Here is an 18,401-nt window from a genome sequence, read left to right as displayed (position 1 = left end):
TGCTTATGGTCCAATAACATATTTAAAATGATCCACCTTCCTTGAGGATCTGTTTGGACAGTTTGCCCGGGCATTAGTTGAAGGCAGCCAATCCAACAGTTTCTGAAAAGTAGTCACATCCTGAGATCTGTTTCAAACGTTTTTTTTTAAAGTAGTTACTTTCTCAGATATGTATTCAAATAGTTTGAAAAAAGTAGTTACTTTCTGTGATCTGTAGTCAAATAGTTGTAGTCACCTCCAAAGTAAATATTTGTTCCCCCTATTTTTAAAAACCTTTTCACAAAGCATAGTTAAAACTATAGATATCCCAGGTCTGCAAGGTTCTGAACATTTCAAATCACTGAATACACCCCTGGTAAACGGACTTATGCCATGATATGGGGGCATTCTTTTCCAACTGTGCACGGTTCTCAGGAGTCAGAATAGAAAGGCTACTGCTTAGTAGCTACAGTGGGGAAAAAATGTATTTAGTCAGCCACCAATTGTGCAAGTTCTCCCACTTAAAAAGATGAGAGAGGCCTGTAATTTTCATCATAGGTACACGTCAACTATGACAGACAAAATTAGAAAAATAAATCCAGAAAATCACATTGTAGGATTTTTAATTAATTTATTTGCAAATTATGGTGGAAAATAAGTATTTGGTCACCTACAAACAAGCAAGATTTCTGGCTCTCACAGACCTGTAACTTCTTCTTTAAGAGGCTCCTCTGTCCTCCACTCGTTACCTGTATTAATGGCACCTGTTTGAACTTGTTATCAGTATAAAAGACACCTGTCCACAACCTCAAACAGTCACACTCCAAACTCCACTATGGCCAAGACCAAAGAGCTGTCAAAGGACACCAGAAACAAAATTGTAGACCTGCACCAGGCTGGTAAGACTGAATCTGCAATAGGTAAGCAGCTTGGTTTGAAGAAATCAACTGTGGGAGCAATTATTAGGAAATGGAAGACATACAAGACCACTGATAATCTCCCTCGATCTGGGGCTCCACGCAAGATCTCACCCCGTGGGGTCAAAATGATCACAAGAATGGTGAGCAAAAATCCCAGAACCACACGGGGGGGACCTAGTGAATGACCTGCAGAGAGCTGGGACCAAAGTAACAAAGCCTACCATCAGTAACACACTACGCCGCCAGGGACTCAAATCCTGCAGTGCAAGACGTGTCCCTCTGCTTAAGCCAGTACATGTCCAGGCCCATCTGAAGTTTGCTAGAGTGCATTTGGATGATCCAGAAGAGGATTGGGAGAATGTCATATGGTCAGATGAAACCAAAATATAACTTTTTGGTAAAAACTCAACTCGTCGTGTTTGGAGGACAAAGAATGCTGAGTTGCATCCAAAGAACACCATACCTACTGTGAAGCATGGGGGTGGAAACATCATGCTTTGGGGCTGTTTTTCTGCAAAGGGACCAGGACGACTGATCCGTGTAAAGGAAAGAATGAATGGGGCCATGTATCGTGAGATTTTGAGTGAAAACCTCCTTCCATCAGCAAGGGCATTGAAGATGAAACGTGGCTAGGTCTTTCAGCATGACAATGATCCCAAACACACCGCCCGGGCAATGAAGGAGTGGCTTCGTAAGAAGCATTTCAAGGTCCTGGAGTGGCCTAGCCAGTCTCCAGATCTCAACCCCCATAGAAAATCTTTGGAGGGAGTTGAAAGTCCGTGTTGCCCAGCGACAGCCCCAAAACATCACTGCTCTAGAGGAGATCTGCATGGAGGAATGGGCCAAAATACCAGCAACAGTGTGTGAAAACCTTGTGAAGACTTACAGAAAACGTTTGACCTGTGTCATTGCCAACAAAGGGTATATAACAAAGTATTGAGAAACTTTTGTTATTGACCAAATACTTATTTTCCACCATAATTTGCAAATAAATTCATTAAAAATCCTACAATGTGATTTTCTGGATTTTTTTTTCTCATTTTGTCTGTCATAGTTGACGTGTACCTATGATGAAAATTACAGGCCTCTCTCATCTTTTTAAGTGGGAGAACTTGCACAATTGGTGGCTGACTAAATACTTTTTTTCCCCACTGTATGGCCGGTCATCAAGATGGTGCCTCAGAGATACAGTGGTACAGCTGTTTGGCATTAGCAATGGGATACAAAAGTTATATCTGTCCTCCTCTGAAAGCCCAAATCCCAGGGACTTGGTATATATCCTGTGCCTGTCTGATTTGAATAGCGAGGATATCCGCACCATAGACAGAGTCCTAGCTAGCTGCATGGTGGCGTGTGGCAGCATGGTCTCGCAAGGCAACCGGAAAATATTTTTTTGGGGTTTGTATCATTTGATTTACACAACATGCCTACCACTTTGAAGATGCAAAATATTTTTTGGGGTGAAACAAACAAGAAATAAGACAAAAAAACAGAACTTGAGCGTGCATAACTATTCAACCCCCCAAAGTCACTACTTTGTAGAGACACCTTTTGCAGCAATTACAGCTGCAAGTCTCTTGGGGTATGTCTCTATAAGCTTGGCATATCTAGCCACTGGGATTTTTGCCCATTCTTCAAGGCAAAACTGCTCCAGCTCCTTCAAGTTGGATAGGTTCCGCTGGTGTACAGCAACCTTTAAGTCATACCACAGATTCTCAATTGGATTGAGGTCTGGGCTTTGACTATGCCATTCCAAGATATTTCAATGTTTCCCCTTAAACCACTCAAGTGTTGCTTTAGCATTTGCTTAGGGTCATTGTCCTGCTGGAAGGTGAACCTCCGTCCCAGTCTCAAATCTCTGGAAGACTGAAACAGGTTTCCCTCAAGAATTTCCCTGTATTTAGTGCCATCCATCATTCCATCAATTCTGACCAGTTTCCCAGTCCCTGCAGATGAAAACCATCCCCACAGCATGATGCTGCCACCACCATGCTTCACTGTGGGGATGGTGTTCTCGGAGTGATGAGAGGTCTTGGGTTTGCGCCAGACATAGCGTTTTCCTTAAAGGCCAAAAACCTCAATTTCACTCTCATCTGACCAGAGTACCTTCTTCCATATGTTTGGGTAGTCTCCCACATGCCTTTTGGCAAACGTCAAAAGTGTTTGCTTATTTTTTTCTTTAAGCAATGGCTTTTTTTCTGGCCACTCTTCCGTAAAGCCCAGCTCTGTGGAGTGTACGGCTTAAAGTGGTCCTATGGACAGATACTCCAATCTCCGCTGTGGAGCTTTGCAGCTCCTTCAGGGTTATCTTTGGTCTCTTTGTTGCCTCGCTGATTAATGTCCTCCTTGCCTGGTCCGTGAGTTTTGGTGGGCTGCCCTCTCTTGGCAGGTTTGTTGTGGTGCCATATTCTTTAATGGTGCTCCGTGGGATTTAATGGTGCTCCGTGGGATGTTCAAAGTTTCTGATATTTTTTTATAACCCAACCCTGATCTGTACTTCTCCACAACTTCGTCCCTGACCTGTTTGGAGAGCTCCTTGGTCTTCATGGTGCCTTTTGCTTGGTGGTGCCCCTTGCTTAGTGGTGTTGCAGACTCTGGGGCCTTTCAGAACAGGTGTATATATACTGAGATCATGTGACAGATCATGTGACACTTAGATTGCACACAGGTGGACTTTATTTAACTAATTATGTGACTTCTGAAGGTAGATGGTTGCACCAGATCTTATTTAGGGGCTTCATAGCAATTTGGACAATTTTGTGTATGTCCATTACTGTACATGAAATGCAAATAAAAATCCATTTAAATTACAGGTTGTAATACAAAAAAAATAGGAAAAACGCCAAGGGGGATGAATACTTTTGCAAGGCACCCGGAAAAAGAACTACCTTACAATGAAGGCTAGATGTGAAATGTGCAAGTGTAAACATATCTTTTTTAATGTGTTAAAAATCATCTTTATCATTAATATGCTATGTCAATAAAAGCAATTTAACTTTCAAAGAAGAGTGCCTTGGAATTTTATTTCATACAAACTAATAAAAATCAATGTTTTGTACATTATCTTTTTTACATGCTATAGAAACAGTAGATATTTATCTTTTCTTTTTCAATGTGATCTTTAGTGTAGACAGACTGAGCCAAGTTTGAGTCTGTGTAAGGGTTCTAAAAATTAAATAACTTCACAGGTAGACACACGCTCAGATATTTGAGAGGTTTTATAAAATACACAGGATAGCATGTCCCTAGGATTATATTAAACTAAATTGATCATGGCCTTAAACCAGAAAGTAATCTGCTTAGCTGGCACTCCTAGGGAATCCTGGTATGGGAGCCAGACATCCGTTTTCTGGGAAGATCCAATTTAGCAGACTGTTCCCATACAAGGATATCTCCTGGATGCCCATCAACACCAGTCCCTCCCCCCCCTACCCCCCACTTGCCACATCCTCCATAGCCCACATTTAGTTAAGGGGAGGGAGAGAGAGAAAGACAGAATTATAAAACCATAACATAATGGTTTTCAGAGACTGAACAGCAACCCACAGCTCAGAGCAGACTACTAAGCATTAAGAGCGCTTTTCCCTTTTGTTCCCAAAAACCTCAGCTGGATTTGATAAATCTTTGGCCAAGCAGTTCTGCTAAATGGACGAGTTTCAACATTACAGTTACATAATGCGGGGATCAATGTGAATGCATATATAAAAGAGTAGGAGTGCTTATCTTAAGATGTTAACCCCGGTGTCCTGGCTAAATTCCCAACATAGCCCCATTTCCATCATGTCCACCTAATCACCCCCTCATTCATAATTGTCACATAGTATCACACCTCACCTCTCCTCTATATAAATGCAATCAAATATGATAATATTATTAATTTAAAGCTTCATTCTGGGATTTAAAAAACAACGAAATGTTCATCCCGCCACTTGTTTTGGTACACAGCTGACAGATGGGCCTAGGAAAATGTAACCCCTCTCAAATGAGGATTAGCTGTCAACTGATGTTTATTGACTCTCCAAGGTATTATCTAACCCAAATGCTACGCTGTGAAATGAAATGATAGAAAGTGCAAGTGACAATGGTAAACAAGATCCATTGTTAATAGAGAGACATGATTTGTGGTTATTACTTACACAAAGTTTCATTGTTGGAGGTACAGCAGCACTCCATCACTCTCCTTCTTGGTAAAATAGCCCTTACACAGCCTGGAGGTGTGTTGGGTCATTGTCCTGATGAAAAACAAATGATAGTCCCACTAAGCCCAAACCAGATGGGATGGCGTATCGCTGCAGAGTGCTGTGGTAGCCATGCTGGTTAAGTGTGCCTTGAATTCTAAATAAATCAAAGACAGTGTCACCAGCAAAGCACCCCCACACCATAACACCTCCTCCTCCATGCTTTACGGTGGGAACTACACATGCAGAGATCATCCGTTCACCCACACTGCTTCTCACAAAGACACGACGGTTGGAACCAAACATCTCCAATTTGGACTCCAGACCAAAGGACACACTTCCACCGGTCTAATGTCCATTGCTCATGTTTCTTGGCCCAAGCAGGTCTCTTCTTCTTATTGGTGTCCTTTAGTAGAGGTTTCTTTGCAGCAATTCGACCATGAAGGCCTGATTCACACAGTGCCCTCTGAACAGTTGATGTTGAGATGTGTCTGTTACTTGAACTCTGTGAAGCATTTTTGGGCTGCAATTTCTGAGGCTGGTAACTCTAATGAACTTATCCTCTGTAGCAGAGGTAACTCTGGGTCTTCCATTCCTGTGGTGGTCCTCATGAGAGCCAGTTTCATCATAGCGCTTGATGGTTTTTGAGACTGCACTTGAAGAAACTTTCAAAGCTCTTCAAATGTTCCGTATTGACTGACCTTCATGTCTTAAAGTAATGTTGGACTGTCATTTCTCATTACTTATTTGAGCTATTCTTGGTATTTCACCAAATAAGGCTATTTTCTGTATACACCCCCTACCTTGTCACAACACAGCTGATTGGCTCAAACGCATTAAGAAGGAAATAAATTCCACAAATTAACTTTTAAGAAGGCACACCTGTTAATTGAAATGCATTCCAGGTGATTACCTCATGAAGCTGGTTGAGAGAATGCCAAGAGTGTGCAAAGCTGTCATCAAAGCAAAGGGTGGCTATTTGAAGAATTTCAAATATAAAATATATTTAGATTTGTTTAACACTTTTTTGGTTACTACATGATTCCATATGTGTTATATCATAGTGTTGATGTCTTCACTATTATTCTACAATGTGAAAAATTTTAAAAATATAGAAAAACCCTTGAATGAGTTGGTATGTCCAAACTTTTGACTGGTAGTGTACGTGTTCGTGAGAGTCACCTTTGGATCTTTATGGGAATGTGTTTATTATGCTAATTAAAATCAAATAAAATTGTATTAGCCACATGCGCCGAATAAAACAGGTGCAGACATTACAGTGAAATGCTTACTTACAGCGCTTAACCAACAGTGCATTTATTTTAAATAAAAAAGTAGAATAAAACAACAAAAAAGTGTTGAGAAAAAAAGAGCAGAAGTAAAATAAAATAACAGTAGGGAGGCTATACAGTGGGGAAAAAAAGTATTTAGTCAGCCACCAATTGTGCAAGTTCTCCCACTTAAAAAAATTAGAAAGGCCTGTCATTTTCATCATAGGTACACGTCAACTATGACAGACAAAATGAGAAAACAAAATCCAGAAAATCACATTGTAGGATTTTTAATGAATTTATTTGCAAATGATGGTGGAAAATAAGTATTTGGTCAATAACAAAAGTTTCTCAATACTTTGTTATATACCATTTGTTGGCAATGACACAGGTCAAACGTTTTCTGTAAGTCTTCACAAGGTTTTCACACACTGTTGCTGGTATTTTGGCCCATTCCTCCATGCAGATCTCCTCTAGAGCAGTGATGTTTTGGGGCTGTCGCTGGGCAACACGGACTTTCAACTCCCTCCAAAGATTTTCTATGGGGTTGAGATCTGGAGACTGGCTAGGCCACTCCAGGACCTTGAAATGCTTCTTATGAAGCCACTCCTTCATTGCCCGGGCGGTGTGTTTGGGATCATTGTCATGCTGAAAGACCCAGCCATGTTTCATCTTCAATGCCCTTGCTGATGGAAGGAGGTTTTCACTCAAAATCTCATGATACATGGCCCCATTCATTCTTTCCTTTACACGGATCAGTCGTCCTGGTCCCTTTGCAGAAAACAGCCCCAAAGCATGATGTTTCTACCCCCATGCTTCACAGTAGGTATGGTGTTCTTTGGATGCAACTCAGCATTCTTTGTCCTCCAAACACGACGAGTTGAGTTTTTACCTAAAAGTTCTATTTTGGTTTCATCTGACCATATGATATTCTCCCAATCCTCTTCTGGATCATCCAAATGCACTCTAGCAAACTTCAGACGGGCCTGGACATGTACTGGCTTAAGCAGGGGGACACGTCTGGCACTGCAGGATTTGAGTCCCTGGCGGCGTAGTGTGTTACTGATGGTAGGCTTTGTTACTTTGGTCCCAGCTCTCTGCAGGTCATTCACTAGGTCCCCCCGTGTGGTTCTGGGATTTTTGCTCACCGTTCTTGTGATCATTTTGACCCCACGGGGTGAGATCTTGCGTGGAGCCCCAGATCGAGGGAGATTATCAGTGGTCTTGTATGTCTTCCATTTCCTAATAATTGCTCCCACAGTTGATTTCTTCAAACCAAGCTGCTTACCTATTGCAGATTCAGTCTTCCCAGCCTGGTGCAGGTCTACAATTTTGTTTCTGGTGTCCTTTGACAGCTCTTTGGTCTTGGCCATAGTGGAGTTTGGAGTGTGACTGTTTGAGGTTGCGGACAGGTGTCTTTTATACTGATAACAAGTTCAAACAGGTGCCATTAATACAGGCAACGAGTGGAGGACAGAGGAGCCTCTTAAAGAAGAAGTTACAGGTCTGTGAGAGCCAGAAATCTTGCTTGTTTGTAGGTGACCAAATACTTATTTTCCACCATCATTTGCAAATAAATTCATAAAAAATCCTACAATGTGATTTTCTGGATTTTTTTTCCTCAATTTGTCTGTCATAGTTGACGTGTACCTATGAAGAAAATTACAGGCCTCTCTCATCTTTTTAAGTGGGAGAACTTGCACAATTGGTGGCTGACTAAATACTTTTTTTCCCCACTGTATATACAGGGGAGTACCGGTGCAGAGTCAATGTGCGGGGGCACCGGCTAGTTGAGGTAGTTGAAGTAATATGTACATGTGGGTAGAGTTAAAGTGACTGTGCATAAATAATTAACAGAGTAGCAGCAGCGTAAAAAGATGGGTGGGGGGTAGCGCAAATAGTCTGGGTAGCCATGATTAGCTGTTCAGGAGTCTTATGGCTTGGGGGTAGAAGCTGTTGAGAAGTCTTTTGGACATAGACACTCCGGTACCGCTTGCCGTGCGATAGCAGAGAGAACAGTCTATGACTAGGGTGGCTGGAGTCTTTGACAATTTTGAGGGCCTTCCCTCCAGGCGGTGATGCAACCAGTCAGGATGCTCTCGATTTTGCAGCTGTATAATTTTTTGAGGATCTGAGGACCCATGCCAAATCTTTTCAGTCTCCTGAGGGGGAATAGGCTTTGTCATGCCCTCTTCACGACTGTCTTGGTGTGTTTGGACCATGATAGTTTGTTGGTGATGTGGACACCAAGGAACTTGAAGCTCTCAACCTGTTCCACTACAGCCCCGTCAATGAGAATGGGGGCGTGCTCAGTCCTCTTTTTTTTCCTGTTGTCCACAATCATCTCCTTTGCCTTGGTCATGTTGAGGGAGAGGTTGTTATCCTGGCACCACACGGCCAGGTCTCTGACCTCCTCCCTACAGGCTGTCTCATCGTTGTCGGTGATCAGGCCTACCACTGTTGTGTCGTCGGCAAACTTAATGATGGTGTTGGAGTCGTGCCTGGCCATGCAGTCATGGGTGAACAGGGAGTACAGGAGGGGACTGAGCACGCACCCCTGAGGGGACCCCGTGTTGAGGATCAGTGTGGCAGATGTGTTGTTACCTACCCTTACCACCTGGGGGCGGCCCGTCAGAAAGTCCAGGATCCAGTTGCAGAGGGAGGTGTTTAGTCCCAGGATCCTTATCTTAGTGATTAGCTTTGAGGGCACTATGGTGTTGAATGCTGAGCTGTAGTAAATGAATAGCATTCTCACGTAGGTGTTCCTCTTGTCCAGGTGGGAAAGGGCAGTGTGGAGTGCAATAGAGATTGCATCATCTGTGGATCTGTTGGGGCAGTATGCAAATTGGAGTGGGTCTAGGGTTTCTGGGATAATGGTGTTGATGTGAGCCATGCCCAGCCTTTCAAAGCACTTCATGGCTACATGGCCTGCTTGAAATATGTTGGTATTACAGACTCAGTCAGGGACATGTTAAAAATGTCAGTGAAGACACTTGCCAGTTGGTCAGCACATGCTCGGAGTACACGTCCTGGTAATCCGTCTAGCCCTGCGGCCTTGTGAATGTTGACCTGCTTAAAAGTCTTACTCACATCGGCTACGGAGAGCGTGATCACATAGTCATCCGGAACAGCTGATGCTCTCATTCATGCTTCAGTGTTGCTTGCCTCGAAGCGAGCATCGAAGTGGTTTAGCTCGTCTGGAAGTCTTGTGTCACTGGGCAGCTCGCGGCTGTTTTTCCCTTTGTAGTCTGTAATAGTTTTCAAGCCCTGCCACATCCGACGAGCGTCAGAGCCGGTGTAGTACAATTCAATCTTAGTCCTGTGTTGACTCTTTGCCTGTTTGATGGTTCGTCGGAGGGCATAGCGGGATTTCTTATAAACGTCCGGGTTAGAGTCCCGCTCCTTGAAAGCTGAAGCTCTACCCTTTAGCTCAGTGCGGATGTTTCCTGTAATCCATGGCTTCTGATTGGGGTATGTACGTACGGTCACTGTGGGGACGACATCATCGATGCACTTATTGATGAAGCCAGTGACTGATGTGGTGTACTCCTCAATGCTCTCTGAAGAATCCCGGAACATGTTCCAGTCTGTGCTAGCAAAACAGTCCTGTAGCTTAGCATCTGCGTCATCTGACCACTTTTTTATTAACCGAGTCACTGGTGCTTCCTGCTTTAGTTTTTGCTTATAAGCAGGAATCAGGAGGATAGAGTTATGGTCAGATTTGCCAAATGGAGGGCGAGGGAGAGCTTTGTATGTGTCTCTGTGTGTGGAGTAAAGGTGGTCTAGAGTTTTTTTTCCTCTGGTTGCACATTTAACATGCTGGTAGAAATTAGGTAGAACGGATTTAAGTTTCCCTGCATTAAAGTCCCCGGCCACTAGGAGCGCTGCCTCTGGATGAGCGTTTTCCTGTTGACTTATGGCCTTATACAGCTCATTGAGTGCAATCTTAATGCCAGCATTGGTTTGTGGTGGTAAATAGACAGCTACGAAAAATATAGATGAAAACTCTCTTGGTAAACAGTGTGGTCTACAGCTTATCATAAGATACTCTACCTCAGGCGAGCAAAACCTCGAGACTTCCTTAGTATTTGATTTTGTGCACCAGCTGTTGTTTACAAATATTCACAGACCGCCACCCCTTGTCTTACCGGAGTCAGCCGTTCTATCCTGCCGATGTAGCGTATAGCCCGCTAGCTGTATGTTGTCCATATCGTCATTCAGCCACGACTCGGTGAAACATAAGGTATTACCGTTTTTAATGTCCCGTTGGTAGGATAACCGTAATCTTAGGTCATCCAATTTATTCTCAAATGATTGAAGATTGGCTAATAGGATTGATGGGAGAGGCAGTTTACTCGCTCGTCGTCGGATTCTTACAAGGCACCCCGACCTACGTCCAAGATATCTCCGTCTCTTCCTCATGCGAATGACGGGGATTTGGGCCTTGTCGGGTGTCTGTAGGATATCCTTTGCGGCCGCCTCGTTGAAGAAAAAATCTTTGTCCAGGTAAGTAATCGCTGTCCTGATATCCAGAAGCTCTTTTTGGTTATAAGAGACGATGGCAGAAACATTATGTACAAAATAAATTAAAAATAACGCGGAAAAACACACATAATAGTACAATTGGTTAGAGGGCTGTAAAACGGCAGCCATCTTCTCCGGCGCCATTCTAGATTTCCGAGGGTGTGTGGACATCGACCTTAGAGGGTTAAGGACAGTAGGCAGTGATGAATAAGCTCCATTGTTATAAGCTCCATTGTTAATAGTGAAACGTGATTTGTGGTTGATATTCTTCACAATATACTATTTTCACATACACTATACCAGTACACGAATCTCTCAAACCCCATTATTCCATTTCTTATTCAGTTCTAAGAGACTAGGCCTAAAACTGATTAAAACCACGAGTAACAATGTGTGTCCTAGATTCAATGGACTTAATCAACAACAAGCACCATGACAAAAACAGCTCTAACTTTAACAGAGACCATAGGAGAACACAGAGAATAAATAGCTGGATCAAGATGTTGCAAAGGACTGTGTGGCTGAATTAGGAAAGGAAGAGGAGACAGTGTGTTGTTTGTGTTTTGGGAAAGAGACAGACCAGGAGAGGGGAGAGAAGGAGAGGGGGAGAGAGAGAGAATCTTGTTTTTCATTCAGAGATTGCAATTGGCTAGCTAAAATTGGCCTTGTGACTGTAACATGGCCGTGTAACGGGAAATAAAATTCCACTTACATTCCAGAGCCATAGAGACACACATGGCCTGGAAAACATAGACCATCAGCAACTGTAACCAAGCATGCTTAGGCCTACTGTATAGCTGTGACTGTAGCTAAAGCTTTCTAACCACACTGAATATATATATATATACATGGGAGATTTATCTGGACACAAAATGGACCGTTAGTCCTGTTTAATTGTACTGTGCATCTGTATATTTTTGTATTTTCTCTATATTAAGTTATAGAGACATGTGGAGCAGCAGAGGTCACCATCATGGCATCAGGGGACCTGGGGGCTTTCTGCAAATCTGCAAAAGAGCTCTGAGCATGCCAAGAATTATTGGTTGATTAGATCAGGTTAGATTTCTGACCAAAGGGCAGGGCTTGTGCCAAACTGGTGCTTCTTTTTCTGCTATGTCCCTCCCTTGTCTGTCTCTCGCTCTCAAACCCAACCATACACACAAATAAGGCCAGATGCACACATGCACATGTACAGTACATATGTGTGCATGCACGCACACACCTCCCCAGGCATTCCCAAACACCTGTAGAACATCAGTATTCCATATCTACATCCCTGCCTGTTACTTCCGAAGAATTACAACCATTTAAATGCTTAATGTAATATATGTGACATGCAAGTGGAAAAATCAGACATGACATTTAACATGTTAAATATAACTTGCCTTATGTACACATGGGAACCAGCAGCTAATCAATTTACAATGGGTTATGTAACAAGGATATTTCACATAGGAGGAATAAAAACAAGGTCTGCGTCCCAGTTGGCACCCTATTCCCTATTTAGTGTACTACTTTTGACCAGGGCCAATAGGGCTCTGGTCAAAAGTAACGCACTATAAAGGGATTGGGTGCCATTTGGGACAAAGACAAGTTTTCCGAAGGAAACGAGCGGCTTGGGTCACAAGCGCTCGGCTAATGTTGTAAAAGACTTGACCAGAAGGGTATCCCTCTGTGTCTCACCTTTTAGTGTCTCACCTTTTAGCCAGGTACATTTCTATGGCAATGAACCCTTCAGAACTAACCCGCTCCCGGGCAGGCTAACTCACGTCTAACTCCACCTGTGGAGGCTCCTCAGAGGAGGAAGGGGAGGACCATCCTCCTCAGTGAATTTCATAAATGTTTTAATTATAAAACATTTTAAAAGTGATCCTTTTTAGATAAAACTATACTAAATATAATAACATGTCACCAAATAACTGATTAAAACACACTATTTTGCAAAGAAGGTCTACAGTAGCCTCAACAGCACTCTGTAGGGTAGCATGGTGTAGCCGGAGGACAGCTAGCTTCCGTCCTCCTCTGGGTACATTGTCTTCAATACAAAACCTAGGAGGCTCATGGTTCTCACCCCCTTCCATAGACTTACACAGTAATTATGACAACTTCCGGAGGACGTCCTCCAGCCTATCAGAGCTTTTGCAGCATGAACTGACATGTTGTCCATCCAATCAAAGGATCAGAGAATTAATCTAGTACTGAAAGCATAAACTACAGTTAGCTAGCACTGCAATGTATAAAATGTGGTGAGTAGTTGACTCAAAGAGAGAGAAAGACAATAGTTGAACAGTTTTGAACATTAATTTCTTCCAAAATGAAGGAGAAGCAAGAGAGAATTTTTTTTCACTTTCAGTTTCAGTTACTTAGCTAGCAAATGCAGCTAGCTAGTTTAGCCTACTGAAACACCCTGCTCAAACAGATAGATGCTATGTTAGCTAGCTGGCTATGACTTTCCAACACAACACTGCAACTCTTCCAAGTCAAGGTAACGTTAAGCTTTTGGTATTACTAATTTATTGCCACCGGCCCACCGGTGTAACTGCTTACTGACTGTACACTAACATTACTGCATGATTGTAGCGGGTTTACTAACTCCTTAGTTCTATTAGCTATGCTGACTATGACGTTGCTTTAGCTAATATGGTGACAACGATGTAGGCTGTTTCAAGAGGTTTGGCTTGGAAAGGTTTTTTCGCCTGGTCACATACAGCTGAATTGTTGTGCATTGGAGTCCACACGCGAAGGGAAGAGAAGGAATACAATGTGGCTGTTATGAGAGTGAACTCTGTTTACACGTGATCAGGGGTGTATTCATTCTGCCGATTCTGTTGAAAAAAAATTCTTAAACGGAAGCAAACGGAACAAAACGGGGATAAACATACCTGAATTTGTCCAATAGAATCTCTCGTTTGTAGCTGTTGGACTAATAATTACCTTATTGTTGTAAACTGTGTTGTTGGCTAGCTCCTCTGACACAACACTCTCCTGACGAGAGATTACATTTTCTATGCCAGGCGAAATCGCGCCTCATTAGCTCATTGTTATGGATGTATCCACATAAATGTCACTAGAAAACAGCTAAAACAAATGCAAATGCAGCTACTGTTGTTATTCTGTCTGCACTGTTTGATGTGACTGTAAGTTAGCCGTAGTTGGCTAGCTAGCAAGCAAGGGATAAGAACGTTGCCAGCCAGTTTGGCAATGGAACATTTATAACGTACCTCAAATGTGTCTCTCGACCTGTGTGCACCTACGTTGTAAACTTTCATTCATAAACTAGGTTGTAGCAACCTAATGATGGGTATAGGGAACATTTGAGTATCATGTAGTAGCCTAAACCTATTGCTGTTACATTGAACTGGGTGAATGGAATATGAATGAGAGTCATCCAATATGCTGTAATAGAAATAAGACCATGCTCCCTCATCTTAAACGGCACTGACCGCCACTGAACTCCACTTACACTGAATGAAATGACTGAGCCATGAGTTAAGGACCAATGAAATCAGATTCCCTCCCTCTTGCAAAGATTGCGTCATCATCCCCTTCATTTGAGGAAAACGACTGATTAAATATTTTATTAATAAATCAAAAAATAGTGGTATAATTTTTCAGTTTTAAAATATATCCCATTACACATTTAGTAATGACAATGTATTTTAAGCTTCACGCACAGTAACACTTTTGTATGACGGAAAAACACACATAATAGTACAATTGGTACAAATAATTGTATCGATAGGAGTGGGAAAAAAGGTGCTTGTGCATTGATAAGCACACCAAAGCACACCAAAGTTGATAAGTAATCAAATAAAGACAGCACTTCTAAAAGCCTAATTCACACCATAGCCTGCTGATTTTGCAAGATAACTTTTATTTTCATTTTGATTTCGGGAACAAATGAAAATGTGGCACTGATTCGCCCTTGGATTGATATTTTAACATTGTCTCAATGAAGAGCCATGTGCAACATGCATGCGCAGTTACAAGCCTGCTAGAGTTAGAGGCAGGGGGACGAGCAGTATCCACTGTCGTAGTATGGATGAAGCCTGAGCTGGAATGTGATGCTAACTGAAGCTGGTTAGCTTTAGAAAACCCTGAGTAGATCTAGCTTGCTTCGTAGGATACCTCTCAGGTGTGATCAGACAGCATGTTGTGAAGAATTATAATAGACTACTAAGTGATAGGGTTGATCCACGGTTGAACAGGGTTGATTGTTTGCTGATCAAAGTAGTATCCCTAACTTGAACTGGAGTCACATAGAAATCCAACATGGTATATACTCCATCAGAGGCCTAGATGTGATGTCAAAAAGTGTAAATCCAAGTGGTTGGTTTAAGATCTGCCTACTGCATATTGGTAGAGGTAAAGAAACAAAGGTAAGATGGAACTTCGTCCAATTCTGCATATTGGATGAACAAGATTTAGATTTGACTCAGCAGAACTAATCAACGACACAGCCAGGGAAGGTCCCATTATCCCCATACCATCATGCTTATCTCTCCCTGCCATCAGAGGCGCTCCAGAGAGTCATGTGATGGCCGGGCTAGGCCGAGCAGTGCCTCCCGGAGTCTGGACATAGTCCACATCGTCTGCTGACTACTGCATGGCACAGATAGTCCTGAGACTCATTACCTAGAAACCCACACAGCGTGAGAAGGGAGAGTCAATGCTCTTCATAACATTGCTAGCTCTGACCTGACTCCTATGAGAATCAATGCAAGTAAAAAAATATATTTTTTTAACCAATTGATCTGCTTTTTATGATATAGGAGGGTGTTTTTGTAAAATGTCCTAAGGGGTTTCCCTATTTTGTTTAATTAAGGCCAAACCATACAAGTGAGGTGAAAGTTCAAGTGAAACAAATGTGAGTGTCAAACCACAACTGGATCATGCAACCTTGCCTTTATGGAATAATATAATGAACTGCCCAATCAGCTGACTAGTAGACTCCATCTCTACCAGAGAAAAAATCAGGAATGTGCCAATTATCTGGCATTACACGGTTGGGCTTCAGTACAGGTCATGTGATCTGTGGCTCACTCCCAGACATCCCAGTAGAGCTTAGATATATAGAGGCCCTCTATCAGTGTTTACTATCATGCCTACCCACTGGGTACAAACAGGTTGAAAGGACATTGCTTTAACGACTTTTCAACATTGTATCAACATGGAAATCAAATTGGATTTTAAAAATTCTATTTTGGTCTTGCCTGAAGTCCACCACAGGCGTCAAGGCTTTAGTTAATTTCCCATTAGTCAAACATGCTTAGTTGACATCAAATATCAACAAAAAGCCTTAGGGTGTCTCTCCAGAGGGAGTTAAGGGAACGAAAAGTATGTACAGTATGTACTGTATACTGCATTTGACTCTGAGGTGAACCTTGAGGTCACTCCTAATCCCAGTCTACAGAAAACTGCAATTAAAATGAGACAGATTAACACGTCTCCTGGAGAGAGAGCCGTCTGAACCAACAAAATATCCTAATCTGCACTAATTTACACTATTAATCTACGTGGTCACACAGTGTACATTCAATGGTAGATATCTTCAAAAGTAGCCTTTGTCAGCTGGACCCAACTCTGGTATTCTCTGGGTAGAAAGTATGATTCCCTCAACAAAGTGGAATGATAATCCTTATTAAAATGTGATGTAATGTCTATAGACTCTGATATATGGTCAAATGTATCAAAATAATTACATTAAATGAATAACGAATAACTGATTGATCCTGCATGGTAAGTGATCTTTAAAGTTGCTGTTCCAAATTACAGAGCAGTAAACCTCTGACATTTCAACATATCCAGTAGCTCAATTAGATTGTTACTAAGATATGACATTGTTGTATTCTTAGGCGAGATCGGTCACTGGCAGACAGAATAGTGATAAATAGCTAATATGATCCAATATACATAATATTTCCATACTACTTCAATATAACCTACTGAAATCAAACCAACAATTTGGCAACAAAAACAACAACCTTCTTAAGTTGAAACATATAAGAGAGCCCCTGCCTTTTGTATGAGTCCAGCTCTTGGTGATGTTTGCTTTCATTTCAACAAAGTAGAGATGTGTTTTTTTGTGAACCAACAAACCTCTATGTTCAAATAAAAGGATAAACAAAAGGATAAATAATACATAAAATGAAAAGAGGTTTGCCTACCCCAGTCTGTCCTCCTCTTTCTTCCTCAAGTCAAAGTCTCTCTGGACGACCTGAAACACGTGCTGGGCCTCCTCCTCTGTCAGTGTGGAGAGATCCAGCTTCTTCCCCATAGCGGTGGTAGGCATCATGGTCACCTTGGGTGCCTGGGGACTATTCACTGCTTTATATTGGACTGCAAGAATGGGGAGAGAAAACCAGTTAGATTGCCACCATAGTGCAACAGAAAGACACAAGACAAATGTTTACTCAAAACCATTATAATACAAAACGACCGTGGCATCAAATATAGAAAAAAAGTACCTGGAACAGGAACTCAACCAAGAAAAGCCAAATCCCCTAATAACTACAACACAAAACACTACAGTTGATGTTCCAAAGTCAATGTGTGATACAGCTGGATGGAGTAGTAAAGCTATAGCAATTTGACAAAAAAAATAACTGCAAGCTTTGCTTTGATGTAGTTCACCTCTTGTCATCCACACACATGAAAATATGTCTCTGTTTTTATATTGCAACAAAAGTAATACAAATACTTGCAGACAGTGTAACTGACAAAACAACATGAGGTAGGGAATGCAGGACACTCAAACATTCTGGGTTGTTTGGTTGACCCAACAGCTGGTTTGCAGGCGTTGGGTCACTTAGTTGGGTTGTTTTCTTTAAAAAGAGAAAGGTTCCATTGTTGATACTGGGTTATCGGTGCTAGGTTATTGAGATATGACCCAGTTGGTCAGATCAGAAGACCGGAAGCGTAGTTTAGTAGAGGCATGGCTTTCAGATTGTTATTTTTACCCACCTGTGAGAGAAATGTCATTCCTGTTCATCTGTTCTGTTGTATAGTTGTCACATGTTAAGGTTGAACATTGACATTTTTGTAGTTTCAATGAGGCTTACAGAAGTGTACAAGGTCTGTAAAATGCCTATGCAAATCCCATTGTTTGGATAGATACCACCTTCTTATAACATGTAATAAATTATCTTAAAATTCTAGAAGAATGTGTAAAAAGCTTAACATTTTAAGGACAAATTACATTTGCAGTATGTAAACTTAACATGATGAACAGGAATTACATTTACTCTCACGGGTGGCCAATTAGCTCTATCTGAAAGCCACGCCCCTAATAAGACACTCCTCCTGAAAATAACCTAAGGATTACATTAAAAAAGACCCAGCTGCTAGGTCAGCCAAGCATGAAAGTAAAAAATACCCAACTGATGGTTAAATTGACCCATGTTTGAGTAATCCCAACATGTTGGGTTATTCACAAAATATTTACCCAGCGCTGGGTTACCAAATAACCCAAATTGGGTTGTTTTTAACCTAGCATTTTTTTTTGAGTGTAAGAGGAATTGTGGAGGACT

General features: G+C 41.9%; 1 protein-coding gene across 2 annotated transcripts in view; it reads right to left on the bottom strand.

Annotated features, from left to right (window-relative positions):
* LOC121550703 (melanophilin-like) overlaps window positions 1–18,401 on the bottom strand; it is a 167,270-nt gene that overhangs the window by 135,832 nt on the left and 13,037 nt on the right. For both annotated transcript variants that reach the window (XM_041863064.2, XM_041863070.2), the window contains exon 2: window positions 17,040–17,211. In XM_041863064.2, coding sequence (XP_041718998.1) covers window positions 17,040–17,167 — 128 coding nt within the window. In that variant the 5' untranslated portion in view covers window positions 17,168–17,211. The remainder of the gene's footprint in view (window positions 1–17,039; window positions 17,212–18,401) is intronic.

This window comes from Coregonus clupeaformis, chromosome 4, assembly GCF_020615455.1.
Source record: "Coregonus clupeaformis isolate EN_2021a chromosome 4, ASM2061545v1, whole genome shotgun sequence".
Classification (NCBI taxonomy): domain Eukaryota; kingdom Metazoa; phylum Chordata; class Actinopteri; order Salmoniformes; family Salmonidae; genus Coregonus; species Coregonus clupeaformis.
The sequence above is the reverse complement of the archived record's forward strand: the minus strand, read 5'-3'. Positions and strand labels throughout refer to the sequence as shown.